The 17,686-nt window shown below is 43.7% G+C and overlaps 1 protein-coding gene across 4 annotated transcripts in view; it reads right to left on the bottom strand.

Annotated features, from left to right (window-relative positions):
• TCERG1 (transcription elongation regulator 1) overlaps positions 1-17,686 on the bottom strand; it is an 89,719-nt gene that overhangs the window by 48,216 nt on the left and 23,817 nt on the right. For 2 of the 4 annotated variants that reach the window (XM_068277549.1, XM_068277547.1), the window contains 4 exons: positions 11,425-11,625; positions 11,228-11,349; positions 9,052-9,090; positions 8,894-8,982 (listed from right to left, as the gene is read on the bottom strand). In XM_068277549.1, coding sequence (XP_068133650.1) covers positions 8,894-8,982; positions 9,052-9,090; positions 11,228-11,349; positions 11,425-11,625 — 451 coding nt within the window. The remainder of the gene's footprint in view (positions 1-8,893; positions 8,983-9,051; positions 9,091-11,227; positions 11,350-11,424; positions 11,626-17,686) is intronic. The other 2 variants (XM_068277550.1, XM_068277548.1) reach the window with 1 other exon arrangement.

Below are 17,686 nucleotides of genomic sequence, written 5' to 3'. Positions count from 1 at the left end.
ACGATAGTTGGGCAGAAAAGTTGCACTTGTGTACGAGCCTTAAACTTACTACGTGCTGAAAATGTTTTGTAGGTCAGTTGGAAAAATATTCAGGGAAGAAACTACTTTGGATGTAAAAAAAAAAAAAAAAGGACTGAAAGAGTGCTTGTGTAGGCCTGGTACACTGCAAGCGTAGGGGTCTCTGTATAGCAGTACACTTGTCAGAAAATAGCGCCCAATTGTGAACAGCATTGTACAATGCAAGATGTAGAAAGTCTAATACCATCCTTTCACCAATAAAAACTTGTGACGTGTAGTAAATACCATTTTGATTTTGTAAACCTGAAAGCCCAAAACAGATTTTTTTTTTTATTCTAGTTTGGGTATCTGATTAAGTGGATAAGAAAAGTGAAGTTAAAACAACTGTCTGTATCATCGCTGAAAAGATTTTACCTCACTTCTGGTCCCCAGGACCTCCATGCAGCTTCTTGAGTTTACTAAGAAAAACTGGGAGTCCCAGGGACAGGACATGAAGGGCAAGCATAAAAACATATTGGGGATTCTAACTTTTCCTCACTCTACAGGAAATGTTTTCTGTCATTTTACATGGGCCCACTCCCTGTACAGGACCACAGGACAGACAGAAACACACACAGAATCCACATTCCAAACTCACAAAATTTACTAGAGTAGCTGGGATAGGCGTATCAGGGCGAGCCGAGCAGGCCCCGTTTTTTTCAACTACAGTATACATATCTCTTTCCTGGGCAATAGAAACTAAACTTAAAGTGAAACGAAAATTCAAGTTTATGTCAGTGAAAACTGCATGACATAATGATAGTTACAGAGCATAGGCTTTAAAAGGAAGTAAAAATGGAAGAAAAGATGCAGTCCCCTATGCTGGGAATACACGGCTCGATTCTGAGCTGATAAGATGGCTCAATATATCATTTCCGACATGTCCAATCACTGTTCAATCGTTTTGCCACTCGATTTCTCATTGAAGTGAATTGAAAAAAAAAGAGAAGAAAAACGAGTGGAAGATAAGAAAATCGAGCTGGCAAAATGATTGGGCGCAGTATCGAGTGCCAGAATCGACCTGATTATTCCCAGCATTATGGACTTAAGATCCATCTATCATCCAAAAGGAGCGAGTCTTGAAATGATGTATGAGGTGGATGTAGGCTTAGTTTTTACAGGTAATGTCAAAATATATAAATTACTTCAGCCTTGCTATAAATACTGATTGTTTTGACATGCTGTTTTAATTAGAGACTATTTTCAATTATTCTGGGTATTTTAAACTACATCCATACAACCAAATTCTGAAAGGCATTCAGTGGGCCCCATCTACAAGGCTTCTCTACAGATCTCCAAGCATCACCACAGATCCCAAAGCATAGCCAGTGGGTATTTCATAAGTGATTACTAAACCTGGACTGGATAACCGCTCAAGTAAACAGGAAATTAAACATAGCTAATGCTTACAAACAAAAAGAATGGTCAGAGAATATATACAGGGTACAGGTGCGAAGTGATGGATAAAATAACAGTTTCTACATGACGTAGTGAGGACTTTGTAATTTAAAGGGAGCAGGTGGAGAGACAGGCTCTGCTATAGCAACGGGAGCCCTGGCAAAAGCCTAGAATCCCCAATAGATTGAGACAGACCAACGGGAATACTCGATCTTTATTGGATCACCATTCTGTGGACCAATGAGAATAGTCTCTGGGAAGGAAGAGCTCCCATTCATCCGTTTCAATTCAGTGGGAATCCCCTGCAGTTTAATATGCTTTTCTCATCAGTATTGGCTGTAGCGGTAAGGCTAAACAATGGCGGCAGAATCCACCACCACAGAACTCTGCTAGTATGACAGACTCTCAAACATTTGGATGGACAAAGCGCATCTGCACATGATACACTGTGTAAGCACCATTGTGCATCCATCATAGTGAGAATGCACCATTGTGCATCGTGTGAACCCAGCTTAAGGCTCCCAGCACACTGCAAATCAGTTTTGCGATTCCGATTCAGTTTCCGATTTTCAATTCCGATTTTCCCTGAATGCAATCAACAGAAAAACGAATCCAAAACGCGGCATGCAGTAACGTTTAAAAATTGGAATCGGATGTAAAAACCGATTAAAAATCGGAATCGCATGCAGTGTGCAAGAGGCCTTAAATCAGATCTGAACTCCCTTGCAGGAAAAAAACTGCTGTACTTTAAAAGTACAAACTAAAAATCTATTGAATAGTTATGATACAGTGGAAGTTTTGCCCTGTAAATAACATTTGCCAATTGAAGGAAATTCTCCATAGAACTGCAACCATTACTCTCCCTAGGCAGGCCTCAAATGAAAAGTGAAACTAAGGGAATGAAACAAAAAAGCAAAAAACACAATGCAGCCCCTCCAGATGCTTATTAATGCCTTTATCAAACACGTGGGTATCTAATAAGGTATTTTAAAAACAAGAGGTTAGAGTGCTTTTAAAAACTCAGTAGCCATTTGTGTAAATTTAAGGGATCATAAATTACCTATATACCTGAGCGAGGCATGCAAAGGGAAGGGGGAAGGGGGGGAAGGGGTTGGGGGTGGCAGAGGCTATATATAGGTTGCAGCACATTTTCCAACACTCGCCAAGGCGTTGGTTCTCTTCCCAGAGGCTCCATATGCTTGCAATTTGGTCTGGTATAGTCCGGATGTCTGCAACCTTTTAACTGGATCTAGTTCTGGCGTGCAGTGTCAGCACTACTGCTCTGTCCATGCTCCCAGCACTCTCACCGCACACACATCCCATTCAGCATAGACACCGCAAATGTGCAGCAAAACTAAATCCGGTTCAAAGGTCGCCTACTTACTCTAGTCGTGACCTATACTGGACCAATTTACAAGCAGACGGAACCTCTTGGGAGAGAACAGACACCTCGGTAAGCGTTTGCACCTATGCAGACACCTATGTATGGCCTCTGTTTGCCCCATTTTGTTGCCTTGGTATTCCTTTAATACTGTAACAAGGATGCTTTACAAAGGAGGGTAAAAAAGATCCTCCCTCCTGCAAAGTACTTCCCCTCCTTCCCCATAAGAAATGGCACATGGGTTCATATCGGCCAGGGGGTGGAGCTTCACACATGGAGGGTCAGCCACCCAACAAGCATGAAGGAGTTAATAAAGCTGTCTAAATTGTAGAATCACTATTAAAGCAGCTCACCCATGGAGAGTACAGTTTTGTAGCAATGGTCGGGATTTCCTTAGTGAATTCCAGGTATAATATCACATGTTGGGCATTCACTATTTCTTAGGCCCTGTTCACACTTGGGAATGCAAAAATCGCAATTTTGGAGCAATCACCGGGAAAATGCTTCATGTGGCGCAGTTAATTGCAAACCCGCCGCAATTGCTGCAGTGAATAATCCCAAAGGATTACTTGTGTAGCAGCGCTTTGCTGATCACCAGTGATCAGCAAAGCGCGAATTGTGGGCGCAAAATTCTCGAGTGTGAATGGGCCCTTAAAGTGGACCTGAAGATCTAGTAAAAAAAAAAAGTTTCTCTTACCTGGCGCTTCTGCCAGCCCCTTGCAGCCGTCCTTTGCCCACACCATTTCCAAAACTATTCTCCATTCCCCCACCGTGGCTCACTTTCGCTTCTAGCAGTTACCATGCACTGCGCTTGCACGGCCCTGCCCGTGCATGTTCTCGTTCGCTGCTCAGGCGCAGTAGAGATTTTTTTCTATGTGGAGGTCGACTCAAGTCGTTGTGAACAAAAGTAAGCCGCCGCAGGGCAACCGAGGATCATTTGGAAATGTAGAGGGCTGGCAGAAGCCCCAGGTAAGTGAAACCTTTTTTTTTATATCTCCATGTCAGCTTCAATACTGGACTGCTGAAGTTTTTCCAGATCATAGGAAATTGATATCACAACCAAGGACAGCATTAATAAATCAGTTCCAAAATGCTTAAAACTGTGATACAACCACAGCTTCTTATAACAACTTAAGGAATATACTGTAAACCTAGGGGCAAGAGGGTCCTGGTGTGATGCAGCGTTCCAGGTGACATGTGCATGTCTTTCAGAGCTACGCCTGCATGGTGGTGGTGGAAGACGCAACTATGCTCTATGGAGGAAGGAATGCGCTGTATGAAAAAACACTGCATCGATTTTTCATTTCCAGGACAAATAAGTGAATGTTATCCTGCAATAGGTGGAAAAAGCCCAAGGATTTTTAATGGGATGCAAAATGTAATGCAGATTTTGCCTGCGTTCAGTGCTGGGAATTCAGGCTAAATGGAAATGGGTTCTAATGGAGAATCTTTTCCACATACTGACAAGTGTAAAATGCTATGAAAAGAGCTGCTATTCTGGCACAATTGACTACAAACTAAGCATGAGCAAGAACAGTTTTGGGAAATACAATATATCAGAGGAGAAAGCCACCGCAGTGAGGATTCATTTACTTGGATGACATCCTCTTGCTCACAAAAACTGTGCTCGCTTATCCTTACTATAAAGGATTGTGCATGTTTTTGTACTTCTGACAGTGAGCAGGTACAGTAGCTGCGTCCTGAATTGACAGTGTTTAAAACCTCCCTGGTGGTACTGACGGTAATACACGTCAATACAAAACATGCTGTGAACAGTATTGAGGTGCATACACGTCAATACTCTCCTGTACTGTATACTAGACCCTTGCATGACACAATTTGGCAAGTTTTATGATGAAAAAAGGTTATGAAAATTAACTGGATCACTTTTTGCACTGGAATCCTGGGGAAATTGAACGCCAGGGAGGTTTAGCAACTGATGTGCAGGAAGTCTCTGTGTGAGTGTTTAAAGACTGTTATTTTTGATATTTTGCCACACCTACTTTACATAATCTTAAAGGGACACTTAAGCCAGAATTAAAAAAAATCAGTTTTACTTTCCTGGGACTTCTACTAGCCCCCTGCAGCCGTCCTGTGCACTTGCAGTCACTCACGGAGCCTCCGGTCCCCCGCTAGTTTTGTTTTCACTGACAGGCCCTGTCAAGGAGTTGGCGGGCCTTCTGCACCTGCACAGGCCTGGCCACCCGTATCCTTCATGTTCCCGTCCGCAATAGCGTCCTGCACAGGTGAGGACACTATTGCAGACAGGAACGCAAAGGAAAATACGGGTGGGTGGCCAGGCCTGTCAGCGAAAATGAAACTAGCTGGCGGCGGGGAACCGGAGGCTCTGTGAGTGACTGCGATGGCACAGGACGGCTGGAGCGGGCTGGTAGAAGCCCCAAGAAACTGATTTTTATTCCTGGCTTAAGTGTCCCTTTAATTTATGGGAACCTGAGGTGGGAGTGATATGGAGGCTACAATATTTATTTCCTTTTAAACAATACCAGTTGTCTGGTAGAAATGTACAGATGTAAGGAAATATAATTCATCTATCCATCTACATCTCAATCGCATGTACAGTATAAATTAGCAAGTAAAATGCTCAAAAAATAAGGAGAAAACTAGATCTTTGCTGGATCTGGGACACTATAACATATTTGTAATGGTAAAATCCCACACTATTGATACTTAAGATTTCAATAAAATTTTGACTGTACATTTACAAATATGTGTTATAGTGAATGACATGCCCTAAAGTCTACTTTTATGTCTATCTTTTGAGGTCCAGGGGGTGAATCCCCTCAGCATACCACACATGTATTGCAGGGATCTATACCTGCTTCATCAAGGGCTTTTGAGGAAACAGGTATCGATTCCGGCAATACATGTGGGGCATGCTGAGGGAATTCGCCCCAAACCTCCACCAGGCATTATGAGATTGTATTTAGACCAGGGGTCTCAAACTCGCGGCCTGCGGGCCATTTGCGGCCCTCGATACAATATTTTGTGGCCCTCGCCGGCAAAAGCTTCCTTATAGTTCGCTTCAGTGCTCCCAAGTAATCCGCCGCATCCCCGCCGCTAAACGAGGGCAGAGCCCCCAAATAGCCCGGGGGGAAATCCGCCGGCATTTCCTGGAAGGGGCAGAGCTTTCAGCTTCAGCTCTGCCCCTCCTGACGTCAATCACCGCACGGATCGCGGTCTCTCCCCACCCCTCTCTGTGAAGGAAGATTGAGAGGGGCGGGCAGAGGCGGCGATGTGCTGCGATTGTTAAATTCCTTATGCGGCCCAGCCTCATCCTGACTTTGCCTCCTGCGGCCCCCCAGGTAAATTGAGTTTGAGACCCCTGATTTAGACGGATGAGATACGCATACCCAGTGTAGTATGAACTATTTTTGCACAATTTTTTGTAATTATACAATAGCTGGTGCAGTGAGTTGGATCATTTTTTTTTCTTTAAAAGAGACTGAGGCCAGATTAAAAATGGCTTTTTACCTTATATTCATCTGAGGCATGTTTGCCCCTGCTAAAACGCCGCTATCCCACGACAGAACGAGGGGTCTTTACCCCCCAAATCCCCTCCGTGGTGCCCGGGGAGCGCTTCCTGTAGAGGCAGAGCTTTCAGCAGCAGCTCGGCCTCTACACGCGTCTATCAGCGCTTATCTACGCCTCTCCCCCGCCCCTCTCAGTCTTCCTTCACTGAGAGGGGCGGGGGAGAGGCGGAAATAGGCCGGCTGATAGACGCGCATGGAGGCAGAGCTACAGCCGAAAGGTCTGCCTCCATGAGCAGCAAAATCCACGACCAAGAAAGTCGTGGATTTTGCAAAGGGGATTTGGGGGTAAAGACCCCTCGTTCTGCTGCGGGATAGCAGCGTTTTAGCAGGGGCATTTTAGCCTCAGATGAATATAAGGTAAAAAGCTATTTTTAATCTGGCTTCAGTGTTTCTTTAAATTGCTAGATAAATAGTGTATGGCTATCTTTAGCCATGTAACTACTGCCATATGTGCAGGAATCAGAATGGCTTTATGCTCGCTGATGTGTATATAGCATGAGTGAAGTGTCTATCGGTAACATTCTAAGGAGCTTTAGGATATGTGCTCATAGTCTTTAAACAGGTTGTTGCACATTATGCTTGCTTGCAGCATTATGCATATTACAAGGCTAGCAGGACACAAATGAATCCAGAGAAGCCACTATGCTTGCGTAAGTGGCCACACAGAACCATGAATGTTTTGTAAACTAATTGGTACTATACATACACACATGTATCGCATCCCTTTAAAGGACTTACGAGGCTAAATAAAATAAAGTTCAGTACCTACAGCAAATTTGAATGCACGGAGGACACCATCCGCGCCCTCCGTGTAGTTCCGCCGGGTCCCTGCTGCTCAATCTCCCCCCGGGCCGGCTCCCGACCCCACAGCCCGGGCTCTCATGCCTCCTGTAAAATGGCCGCCTGAGGTTGCCACGGCTGCGCAGTCCGCATAGGCGCCTCCCCCCCCCCCCCCCGATCCACTCTACAGGCTGACTCCTGTGCGTGGATCGGGGGGATGGTGAGACCCTAGAGCTGCACAGCCCCACTTGCGTCTATGCAGATTGCGCAGCCGCGGCAACCTCAGGCGGCCATTTTGCAGGAGGCATGAGAGCCATACCTGGGCTGTGGGGTCGGGAGCTGGCCCGGGGGGAGATTGAGCAGCAGGGACCCGGCGGAACTACACTGAGGGCATGGATGGCGTCTTCCATGCATTCAAATTTGCTGTAGGTACTGAACTTTTTTTTTATTATTTTGCCGCGTAAGTCCTTTAAGAAGAATATATTCTTACTGTAATCCTGTGATACAATATGAACATGACCATCCTTCCAGGGGTACAGTAAAATAAAATAAAAAAACTTTCTGCACCACCCAGGAGCCTGGCTATCTCCCCTCCTCCCCCTGCTTCTTAGAAAGGGGTAGGACAGCGTGGCCACATCCCTTTGCTTTATCAGCTGAGGGAAGGAGAGGTAGTACATGCAATTTAAAACAGTGAAAGAAAGAGTAGGATATACTCTCTCTCAAAAGGTGCTGCGTGAGTGAACAGGGCACTGCAGCCAGATTCCCAATGAATCAGGAGTCAGTTTTCTGCTGGGACTAGAGCAATATGTGCATCCAAAATAAATCCACTCAAGACCAGTGAGAGCCACATTGAAGGGGCTGCTACTTGCATATCAAGAAAAGAACAAGGTAATGTGAGACGTTACAAGCATGCTGAAGCTAATCAAATGGAGACTAAAGCAGCCCATACACTCAGCCGATTTTCTGGCCGACCGATCGATCGCGGTCGATCGATCGATCGGAAATCGGTTGGCCAATCGACCGATCGACGGCCGATTTCGATCGATTTCGATGGATTTCCATCGAACTTGCAGGGTGGAAAATTTAGGTCGATCTGATGAGATTGCTTATCAGTTTGCATTGGCCTTAATGGAAATCTGATGGCAAAAAAATGCCATCAGATCGAATTTCAACAGATTTCAAACTGAAATCTATTGGAATTCTATTCTGGTAAAAAATGTTCTAAAAACGCATCAGATAGATCATCAGATGCATTTCTTATCTGTCTGCTGCCAATCTGACGAGTGTATGGGCACCTTAAGTATTTGACAATTGGCACCTTGGATGAAGGGGTAGGGTAGGTAAGAAAAAAAAATTAAGGACAATTAAGCAAGGGGGTGGATGGAATGCAAGACAGCCCATAAGAATGTATGTTGGGTTAACCCCAAATTATTCACATCCTAAGTAAGTGTCAGCAGCCTGCAAAGCAAATGTTATCAGCACATTCCAAAATACAGCAAAATACAGTAGTAATGGCTCAGTAACATCATGCTGGACTCTTAGCATGTAACAGACCCACATATCTGTCAAAAGGTATTATCATCCAGCAGAGAAATCAGTCTTCTTACCAAACACAAGCAAATAATGTAAGAAAATGAAAGCCCTTGCCTGTAAAGATGCAAAATCCAGGGCTAACACAAAAGTCCCTGCAAATATTGGCAAGAAAACAGGCTTTGGGCATAAGTACCATGGAGTGCCAGGAATTGGTGTGGTAGCTACTGGACGGGCTTTTTGAGCAGCTTTCTCTTCCTCCGTCATTTCCTCTTCTTTTGGTTCCTGTAAAAGAAAATTACATTATATTTGTGAAGGACTAATGCGTATTACGCAAATATTGTTTCCACTAACCAGTATTTCAGAAAGCATCTTCTGTGGTTCTTTGGGAGGCTGAGGAAAGATAAAAATATGGCTGTTTTGGGTTACAGCACATCACTCCTCCTTGCAGTACAATATTAAATATGTACTTCGTGACAAACAAATACGTCTCACGATTCAGTATAACAGTCTCTGTCGATATACTGCTGGCTTGATGAATGGCAGTAAGGCCAGTTCATCTTATGGGTAAAGATCTGTGGATTCCCAGGCACACAGATATAAGCTCAGTAAAGCTACTTGCAAGCACCACAAACTCTCTACTGTATTAGTATATTACCATCTATATTTTAGCTGGCAAGTTTGTTTTACGAGAAATCATATCTACAAGCAAATGCACAGGTGCAGATCCCTCATGCTGTATTAAGACAAGACAAATAACATTTATATTGTGCTTTTCTACTGGCGGACTCAAAGCAATAGAGCTGCAGCCACTAGGATGTGCTCTGTAGGCAGTAGCAGTGTTAGGGAGTCTTGCCCAAGCCAAGGTTTCCTAAGTACAGGTGCTGGCTTACTGATCAGGAACGCAGGTCTCCTGTGTCAGAGGCAGAGCCCTTAACCAGTACACTATCCAGCCACTGGAGTGTACTGACAGGGTCAGCTAGTGCTAGCCCCTACCAGGTCGCCCCACCTGAGGTAGCATACTACATGTTACGACCTTTCACACCTTCCTCAGGTGATTTATGAGAAAGGCTACAATGATGGCCATGCATGGGGAAATGTAAACAAACATTCTTATAAGCACTATGTAGCCTATTCAATTACAATCAGCTGCAACCTCAGATGCACTTGGCAAGACTTTCTATTCTGTCTGACTGATGTATATACTGTAGCCTGCATAAAGTAAACTGGCTGAAATGTCTTAAAACCTATTTGCATTGCTGGCATTGTCTAGCAACTTTAAGCACATCTGTAACATAAGAAGAAAAAAGTTAGATACTTAACTCAAAAGGGTGAATCCTCTGGATGCTCCAGAGGCTTCCCTGATGCAGACCGGGATCCTCTTCTTGACCGTGCTTCCCTTCCTGCACGGGCGCAGCTGCACAACATAGGCACATGGACAGCTGCGTCTGCGCAGTAGCACAAGTGACACTGTGCTACTGTGCAGGCGCTATTGTCCGAGTGCATGTGCAGTTTGGCTGTGCTCATACAGAGAGGGGAGCTCAGCTGCCAACAAACGTTGACTTCAATGTTGAAGATTCTTTAGAGGAATCCAGGGCAACGTAGAAAAAAAATGAGGGAAGACTGGGGAAACCTGTGGACCATCCAAAGGTTTCCCCCTACTGAGGTAAGTATCTAACTTTTTCCTATCCTGATTACAGATACCCTTAAGTGAATTACAGAATGGAGTATTATTCATTAGGTGCTAAAAGAACCAGAAATTATAATACAGTCACAAAATAAATCTACACAAATATTACAACAAAAACAAAAAAAAAAAAAACCTACAGCAAAATTCTCAGGATGCTACAAAAAAGACCTAGTAACCTCATTGGTTATGTGACTAGGACTTCTCTTTTCAAAACAAAGTAACTGTCTAGTTTTGACACACTGACAATCCCCCATAGACTTGCAAACCAAGGGAATTCACACCTGTGAACTTTCTTTTAGCTGTGCTTACATAATGTGCATACCAAACCAGCATCAAATTAACTTTATTACAGGGCTGCTCCATAGCCCGTCTCTACACGGGCATCCATCTGGCAGCTGTCAATGCCACAGTTCAACGTGCCTGCGATGTCCAGTGCGTCCCTGACTGCTGGTGCATGCCGGGAGATGTAGTCGTTAATGTCTTTACATCTCCCGACATGTACCTGCAGCCTGGGATGCAAGATTTCCCGGCATGCACTAGTGGCCCTTTAAACCGGACCATTGCGGCATTGACAGATACACTATGGATGCTCATGGGTAGATGGAGATTATGGAGTAGCCCCCACAGGTAAGTTAATTTAATGCTCCCATCCCCCAACAAAGCACACATCCCTTAGGAAAGGTACTTTTTGAATACTTTTACATCAGGGGTGTTCAGGTTTCTTTAAGTAGCAGAGCAGTTAGTACAACTGGTTATGCTGCCCGTAAAAGTGACTAAATGAAAGAAAGAGAAAAAAAAAAATCTGTGTACAATACCAAGAGTTTGATAACAGAACTTTACCTCTTTGACTTCCTTTGGAGGTTCTTCCTTTGGCGCCTCTTCCTCGGCCTCCATTGGCTGGGGCTCCTCCACAATAGGTGGCTCGGGCTTAACTGGTTCCTTTACTTTCTCAACTTCTTTATCTAAAAATATTTTAAGCTGGTGACAAACACTTCTCAACAAGCTGCCATTAGCCTACAAATGGGATGGGTACATACCTTTTTCTTTCAATTCTTGAGGCTTTTCCCATGTGGACTCCAAAGTGCGATTGTTGTAATAGTACGTTTTACCATCAGCAGTTTTATACTCAGACCATTCGTTCATTATTGTTGCTCCTGCCAGTGTTGCAGGAGAAGCAGCAAGGGCCACTTGTGGATGAATCATAGGGACAATTGGAGGAGCAATTCCAGGCAAGACACCTAGAGATATTTTCATTACATTAATAAAACATTTCACAGATATTAAACTTTGAGCAAGATGAAGAGCATCCCAAAAGATTCTCATATGTATAGTTGTCCATTTTCTACTTTCTATGAACAAAAACTGAGCAGCTTTAAAGCAAACTTGCCATGAAAATATACTTCTGAGATACATTATTGTTTCTGTAGAACTAATCCTATGCATAACTTTTCCAGAAGTCTCAATTTTAATTTTAAGCTTTGAAAAATCTAGGTATGATGTTTCAGCCAGATAAAACATCACACTGCCATGGCTGCAGTTTATTCCTACAAAGAACTGATGACTTTTTGAAAATTTCAACACTGCCCTAACATGATTTAAAAGATAATAAGGACAACTGTAACAAGAGGGCTATGGGGACGCCATATTTATTTCCTTATAAATACCAGTTGCTTGGCTATCCTGCTGATCCTCTGCCTCTAATACTTTTAGCCATAGACCCTGAACAAGTAAGCAGCAGATCAGAGGTTTCTGAAACATTGTCAGATCTGACAAGATTAGCCACATGCTTGTTACTGGTGTTATTCAAACACTACTGCAGCCAAATAGACCAGCAGGGCTTCCACGCAACTGGTATTGTTTAAAAGGAAATACATATGGCAGCCTCCATATCCTTCTCACTTTAGTTGTCCTTTAAGTAAAACAAATTTGCCCAGTTTAACTTACCTAGGGCTTCTTCTAGCCCCCTGCAGTCTACTGGTATCACACCGTCCTTCCGCTCCAATCGCTTTGGCATCTGTGCCCCTTTAAAAGTCAGTTGTCGGCTACTGCACATGTGCAGCCTCAGGCCGTGCGCCTCCTCCATTTTGTGGACATGTAGTTGCAATTTTTACAAACTGTGCAAGTGCAGAACACTCCCAGCTACAAGAGCACAAACAAGGAGGCACAAGGATGGCCCTTGGCCGTTCATGCAACTTTTGGAGGTGCATAGCTGCTGATGGGTTCGGAGCAGATTGACAGCGTGGGACCAAAGACTACAGGGGGGCTAGAAGAAGCCCCAGGTAAGTTAAACTGGGCAAATTTGTTTAGCTTTAAATTTCCTTTAAAGAGGATCTGTATCATTAAAAAAAATTCCCCTGGGGGTACTCACCTCAGGAAGAGGAAGACTCTGGATCCTATCGAGGCTTCCCCCATCCTCCTGTGTCCCACGATGGTCTCGCTGTGCCCCTTTCTGAGCAGTTAACATGTAAATATTTACCTTCCAGACTCCAGCACATGCGCAGTAGCGGCTCGGAAATAAGCGGAAATAGCTAATCCCAATCGGGTCCAATTTACTGTGCAGGCGCAAGTGTGCAGTAGAGCGGACCCAACTGAGATCAGCTATTTCTGCCGAGCAGAGAGCCACAACAGCACCCATGCTGGAACAGGGAAAGGTATATATTGCACAGCCTGACAAATTGCCGGCTGTGCATTCAGTGGGCTGCAGCAAGACCCCCGTGGGACGGAGGAGGATGGGGAGAGGCCTCGATAGGATCCAGAGGTGATTACACCACAGGGGAACTTTTTTTTTTTTTTTTTTATATACACACAGCCTCTTTAAAGTGGATCCGAGGTGAACTTTTACTTATTGCATAATTGTGTTCCTTTCCTATTGTTTATAGGGCATTCCTCAAGCCAAATACTTTTTTGTTTTTGTTTTAATACTCTAATTCCCTATAAACTAAATAAACCACGCCCACTGGTTTTCAGAGAGCCTTGGCAGTAGCAAGGGCTCATGGGTGCTCAGTCTGGGTACGAGGAGGAGGAGGTGTTACTAGCCATTGATTTCAGAGGCAGAGGGGAGGAGGAGGGGGGGATTAGGTTTTATTCACAGGCTGAGTGCTCAAGATACAGATAAGCCTGCCTCTGTGTAATGTTTACAAACAACATGGCTGCTGTCATTGTACCACAAATAATCATTTTCTATTAAAGCTGTTTGCAGCTAGATTCGCTGTGTAAACTATGTAAACTTTAGATAAGATATATAGACAAGTTACTTGTTATAGTTTTTCATCTCGGATCCGCTTTAAGTAGGTTTGGTACTATACGTTTACATTTATCTTAACATGGCAGATGAAAATTTTCAGGTATGCTTTAAGAAGGTGAAAGGGGGGAAAAAAAAAGACACTTAAGGACAGGGGGGGGGGGGGGGGGGGAATACATTTATTTACACTTTCAGAGCCCACAAAGAAATTGCAGGTAACTCATAAAAAAAGGAGGACCTGTTGAATGTATAATATACACGGGGGTTAGCTTTAATCTCCTTGAATCTCTCAAATTTTGATGAGATTTCTGCAAAAGAATTTGATGAGTCAGCAAGTTTGCACAAACTGACAAATTTGAAGCATGTGGGCCTTCAACAAAGTCTTCAACATGTTTTTATCGTGTAATAATCTGGAAAGTAGCAGCCATATAGAGTATGGTAACCCAGCAAATGGAGCAAGCTACGTCAAGCAATATCTTAATGTATAGAACTAAATGGATAAGGCATGGTCCGCATCTTGCCACAACAGTGCACCATCAAGTAATATTTCAAACCATTAATTACATTTGTTTGATTAAATGCATTATTTTTCATTGTAACAGAGAAACAGCAAATAATACATTCACTAAGCACAACTATGCAGCACTACTATCCTCATGGAGGAGCAGGAAAAAGAATTGCTATAGGCAACTTTGCAAACTACCTTATTTCAGTTCAGGTACACACATTTGATAGTACAGCTCGTAAATAGTACACCTAGTAATCTAGTTATAAGGGTCATAGTATGTTCTTAAAGTGTAGTGTAATATTGAAGGCTCTGGGTCCTATAGAGCCTTCCCTCTCCTCTCCCCGCGTTCCAGCGATGGCTCCCGGTAGCAGTATTCAACCAATTTGGTCAAATTCAGTTTTTTCTGCCGCCAAAGGAGGCTTTGGAAGTCTTCGGGAGCCAGAGTGCTGCCGAACACAGACGGCTCTGTACTTCGCCTGTGCAAGCACGCTCTGTCACACAGGCGCAGTACAGGGCCCCTTGTCTTCGGTAGAACTCTGCTCCCGAAGACTTCCGAAGTCCCCCACGGCGGGTGATTAAAATGAGGGAGCTGTCGCTGCAACATGTGGACAGAGAGGAGAGAGAAGGCTCTATAGGACCTAGAGCTATCCTTAAGTATCTGGCTGTATTTTTTCTTTTTTTAATTAGTTCCCAATGACTTTCATTTTCACCTTAGGTTAACTTTAAAGTGGATCCGACTTTTACTCATTACATAATTGTGATCCTTTACTATTGGGGGGGGGGGGAGGGGGAATGGGTCATTCAGTATGAGAACAGTAACAAGAACAATTAGAATAACACAGAACACTTAGTATAACAAGGAACACTTAGAATGTCCACTTGGTTGAGCCTATTTGCATTTAAGGAGACTATTTTAACTAACACTTCTCTGTGGTAGTATAGGACGTTCACTTAGTGTGCGTGTTTTTTTATGGTTTTGCTAGCTGCTTGATATATATTTTTCCCAGGCAGCCCAGTTGTCTTGGCATTTTATTCCTGAGTTATTAGAAATAGCAAAGGTGTGCTCATATTTGTGGTTTAATGACACAAGAGCTTTAACTTCTTCTAGAGTCGGAGTGGATGTGGATTTCCAATACCTAGATATCATTACTCTTGCTGCTATGAGAATATGGACTACAATTACTCTCATACGAGTAGAAACGATGCTCAGATTTAAATTAAGAATTGCCAACTCAGGAATAAAGGGAAGCGTAAAGCCTGAGCGAATACCTGTTTCCAAAAGGAATGTAGGAAGGGGCAGCTCTACCATATGTAAAGAATTGAGCCAAATTCTACGCTCAGGGCAATAAAGCAGGAGCAATGCTAGCCAGACAAATCAAAGGCAGAAGAATCAAATCTAAAATCCCATTCCTATTAAATGCCCAAGGCTCTAAACTTTTTAACCCTAAAGACATCGCCAATAGATCCTCCTTATACAATCTAGAGACAGAGTCTGTGCAAGAGATCAGGGGTGTAGTACCAGCTAAGGAGTAGCTTTTGTGACAATTCCCAGTGGGAGATGCATTTCGAAGCTATGCTATTTCACCTTATAGTGGAATAAGTCATCACGTCCTCCGGCTTGTGGGCAATTGTAAGCTGCCCTTGGTAGGAGATAAGCAGTTTGGTCAGGAAGCCCCAGCGGTATGCGATTCCCGAGTTGCGGAGATTTTTGGTTACTTCCGTGAAGCTTTTACAGAGAGACGCCGTAATTGCAGAAATGTCAGCAAAAAACTTGAGGTCTATATTTTTCAGGGAGGTCAGGGGATTTTCTCATCTGCGACATCAGTTTGTCTTTAATATGGTAGAAGTGGTTCCAAGCAAGTGTATCACATGGTGCAGATTCTGGTGCTGCTTTGGGTTTGGGGATTCTGTGAATCCTGTCTATAATGAAATCGTCTTCTTTCTGAGTTGGAAGCAGTATCTTAAAGAGCTTCAAGACAAAATTTTCCAGATCTGCAGACTTTACTGACTCTGGGATGCCCCTGAATTTAATGTTATTTCTTCTGGAGCGATCTTCCTGATCAATTAACTTTTCCTTCATCCAATGCACTTGGTCTTCTAAGTCATTGTGAGCATCCACAAGCTCATTGTGGGCAGTAGAGAATGCCCCCATTTTACGTTCTATATGATCAGTACGGTCTCCTAAGTCATCTATAGCTTTTTGTAACTCTCTGGAGGATTTAGTAATCTCTTTATGCAGCGTGTCTTGCAGGGATAGTAGCATGCTTTTTAATATAGTGTCAGTGACTGTGTTGTCAGTGGTGGGGAATAGTGAGAGGGGATCCTCGTCAATATTTACAGCCTCTTGTTGTTGAGGTGGCAGATTTTTGTTTGGCTGGGGTTTCTGGAGGGGATTGCCGGCTCGCTTACCCCGATTTCCATGGCTGACGGTATCTTTTTCCTTGGCTGCCGCTGCAGTGAGCGATCTTGTATTTCTTTGCCTCTGTGCTTTAGCATTGCGACTTGTGCCCTCACAAGACTGCTCCTCGGCGCCATCTTGCCCAACGGCTGCAGACTGCCTTCTTCCCGCACTGAAGAACTCCGTGAGTTTCCGCTGCGATTTAGTTTTGTTTTTTTGCCGCTGCCATCTCTCTGTGCTCTCAGGGGCTTGTAGTGCTGTGCGGATGCCTGGGATATCCGTTTTCCCCCGCTATAGTGCCGGTACGGACGGGAGCCAAGCTCTCATGCGGCCATTCTCGTTCTCGGCCAGGCCATGCCCCTTTTGTTTTAATACTCTAATTCCCTATAAACTAAACAAGCCTCGCCCACAACCTTTTAGAGAGCCTTGGCACTGTAGCAAGGGCTCTTGGGAGCTAAGTCTGGGCAGGAGGTGGGGGAGGCATTACTAGCCAGAGATTTCAGAGGCAGAGGGGGGAGGAGGGGGGATTAGGCTGAGTGCTAAAGATGCAGATAAGCTTTTGCCTGTGTGTAATGTTTACAAACAACAACATGGCTGCTGTCGTATCACAGGAAGAAATAATCATATTCTATTGAAGCTGTCTGTAGCTAGATTTGCTGTGTAAACTATCTAAACTTTAGATAAGATATATAGACAAGTTACTTGTTATAGTTAGTTTTTCATCTCGGATCCGCTTTAAGGATGTTTAAATATTCTGGAATGAGAATATGTACACTAGGTTAAAGACAGCAGATTACCAGAATGCTTCTGCCCCGGTGAGTGGTGCTGCATAGTTATAAATGTCTAACAATACAGGCAAATGTTAGTAAACAAGTCATCATGCTATAAAACATAGTATACTACACAACACAGTAATCAGGACATCTAATAGGCACATGAAACAATGTCTTGACACACTACTATGCTGGTACCTGGTAAGACATTTGTTTGCACCAAAATTGGACACACACACACAGGCATGCAGGCAACACCACTTCACTTAAAACAAACATAAAAAAATAGAAGTGTTGAAACAACAACAACAACAACAAAATCTACTGCTTTAGTGAGATAAACCTAGGGTGCAATGCATGGCAACTACCCGCTTAATGA

This window comes from Hyperolius riggenbachi, chromosome 3, assembly GCF_040937935.1.
Source record: "Hyperolius riggenbachi isolate aHypRig1 chromosome 3, aHypRig1.pri, whole genome shotgun sequence".
Taxonomy (NCBI): Eukaryota; Metazoa; Chordata; class Amphibia; order Anura; family Hyperoliidae; genus Hyperolius; species Hyperolius riggenbachi.
The sequence above is the reverse complement of the archived record's forward strand: the minus strand, read 5'-3'. Positions and strand labels throughout refer to the sequence as shown.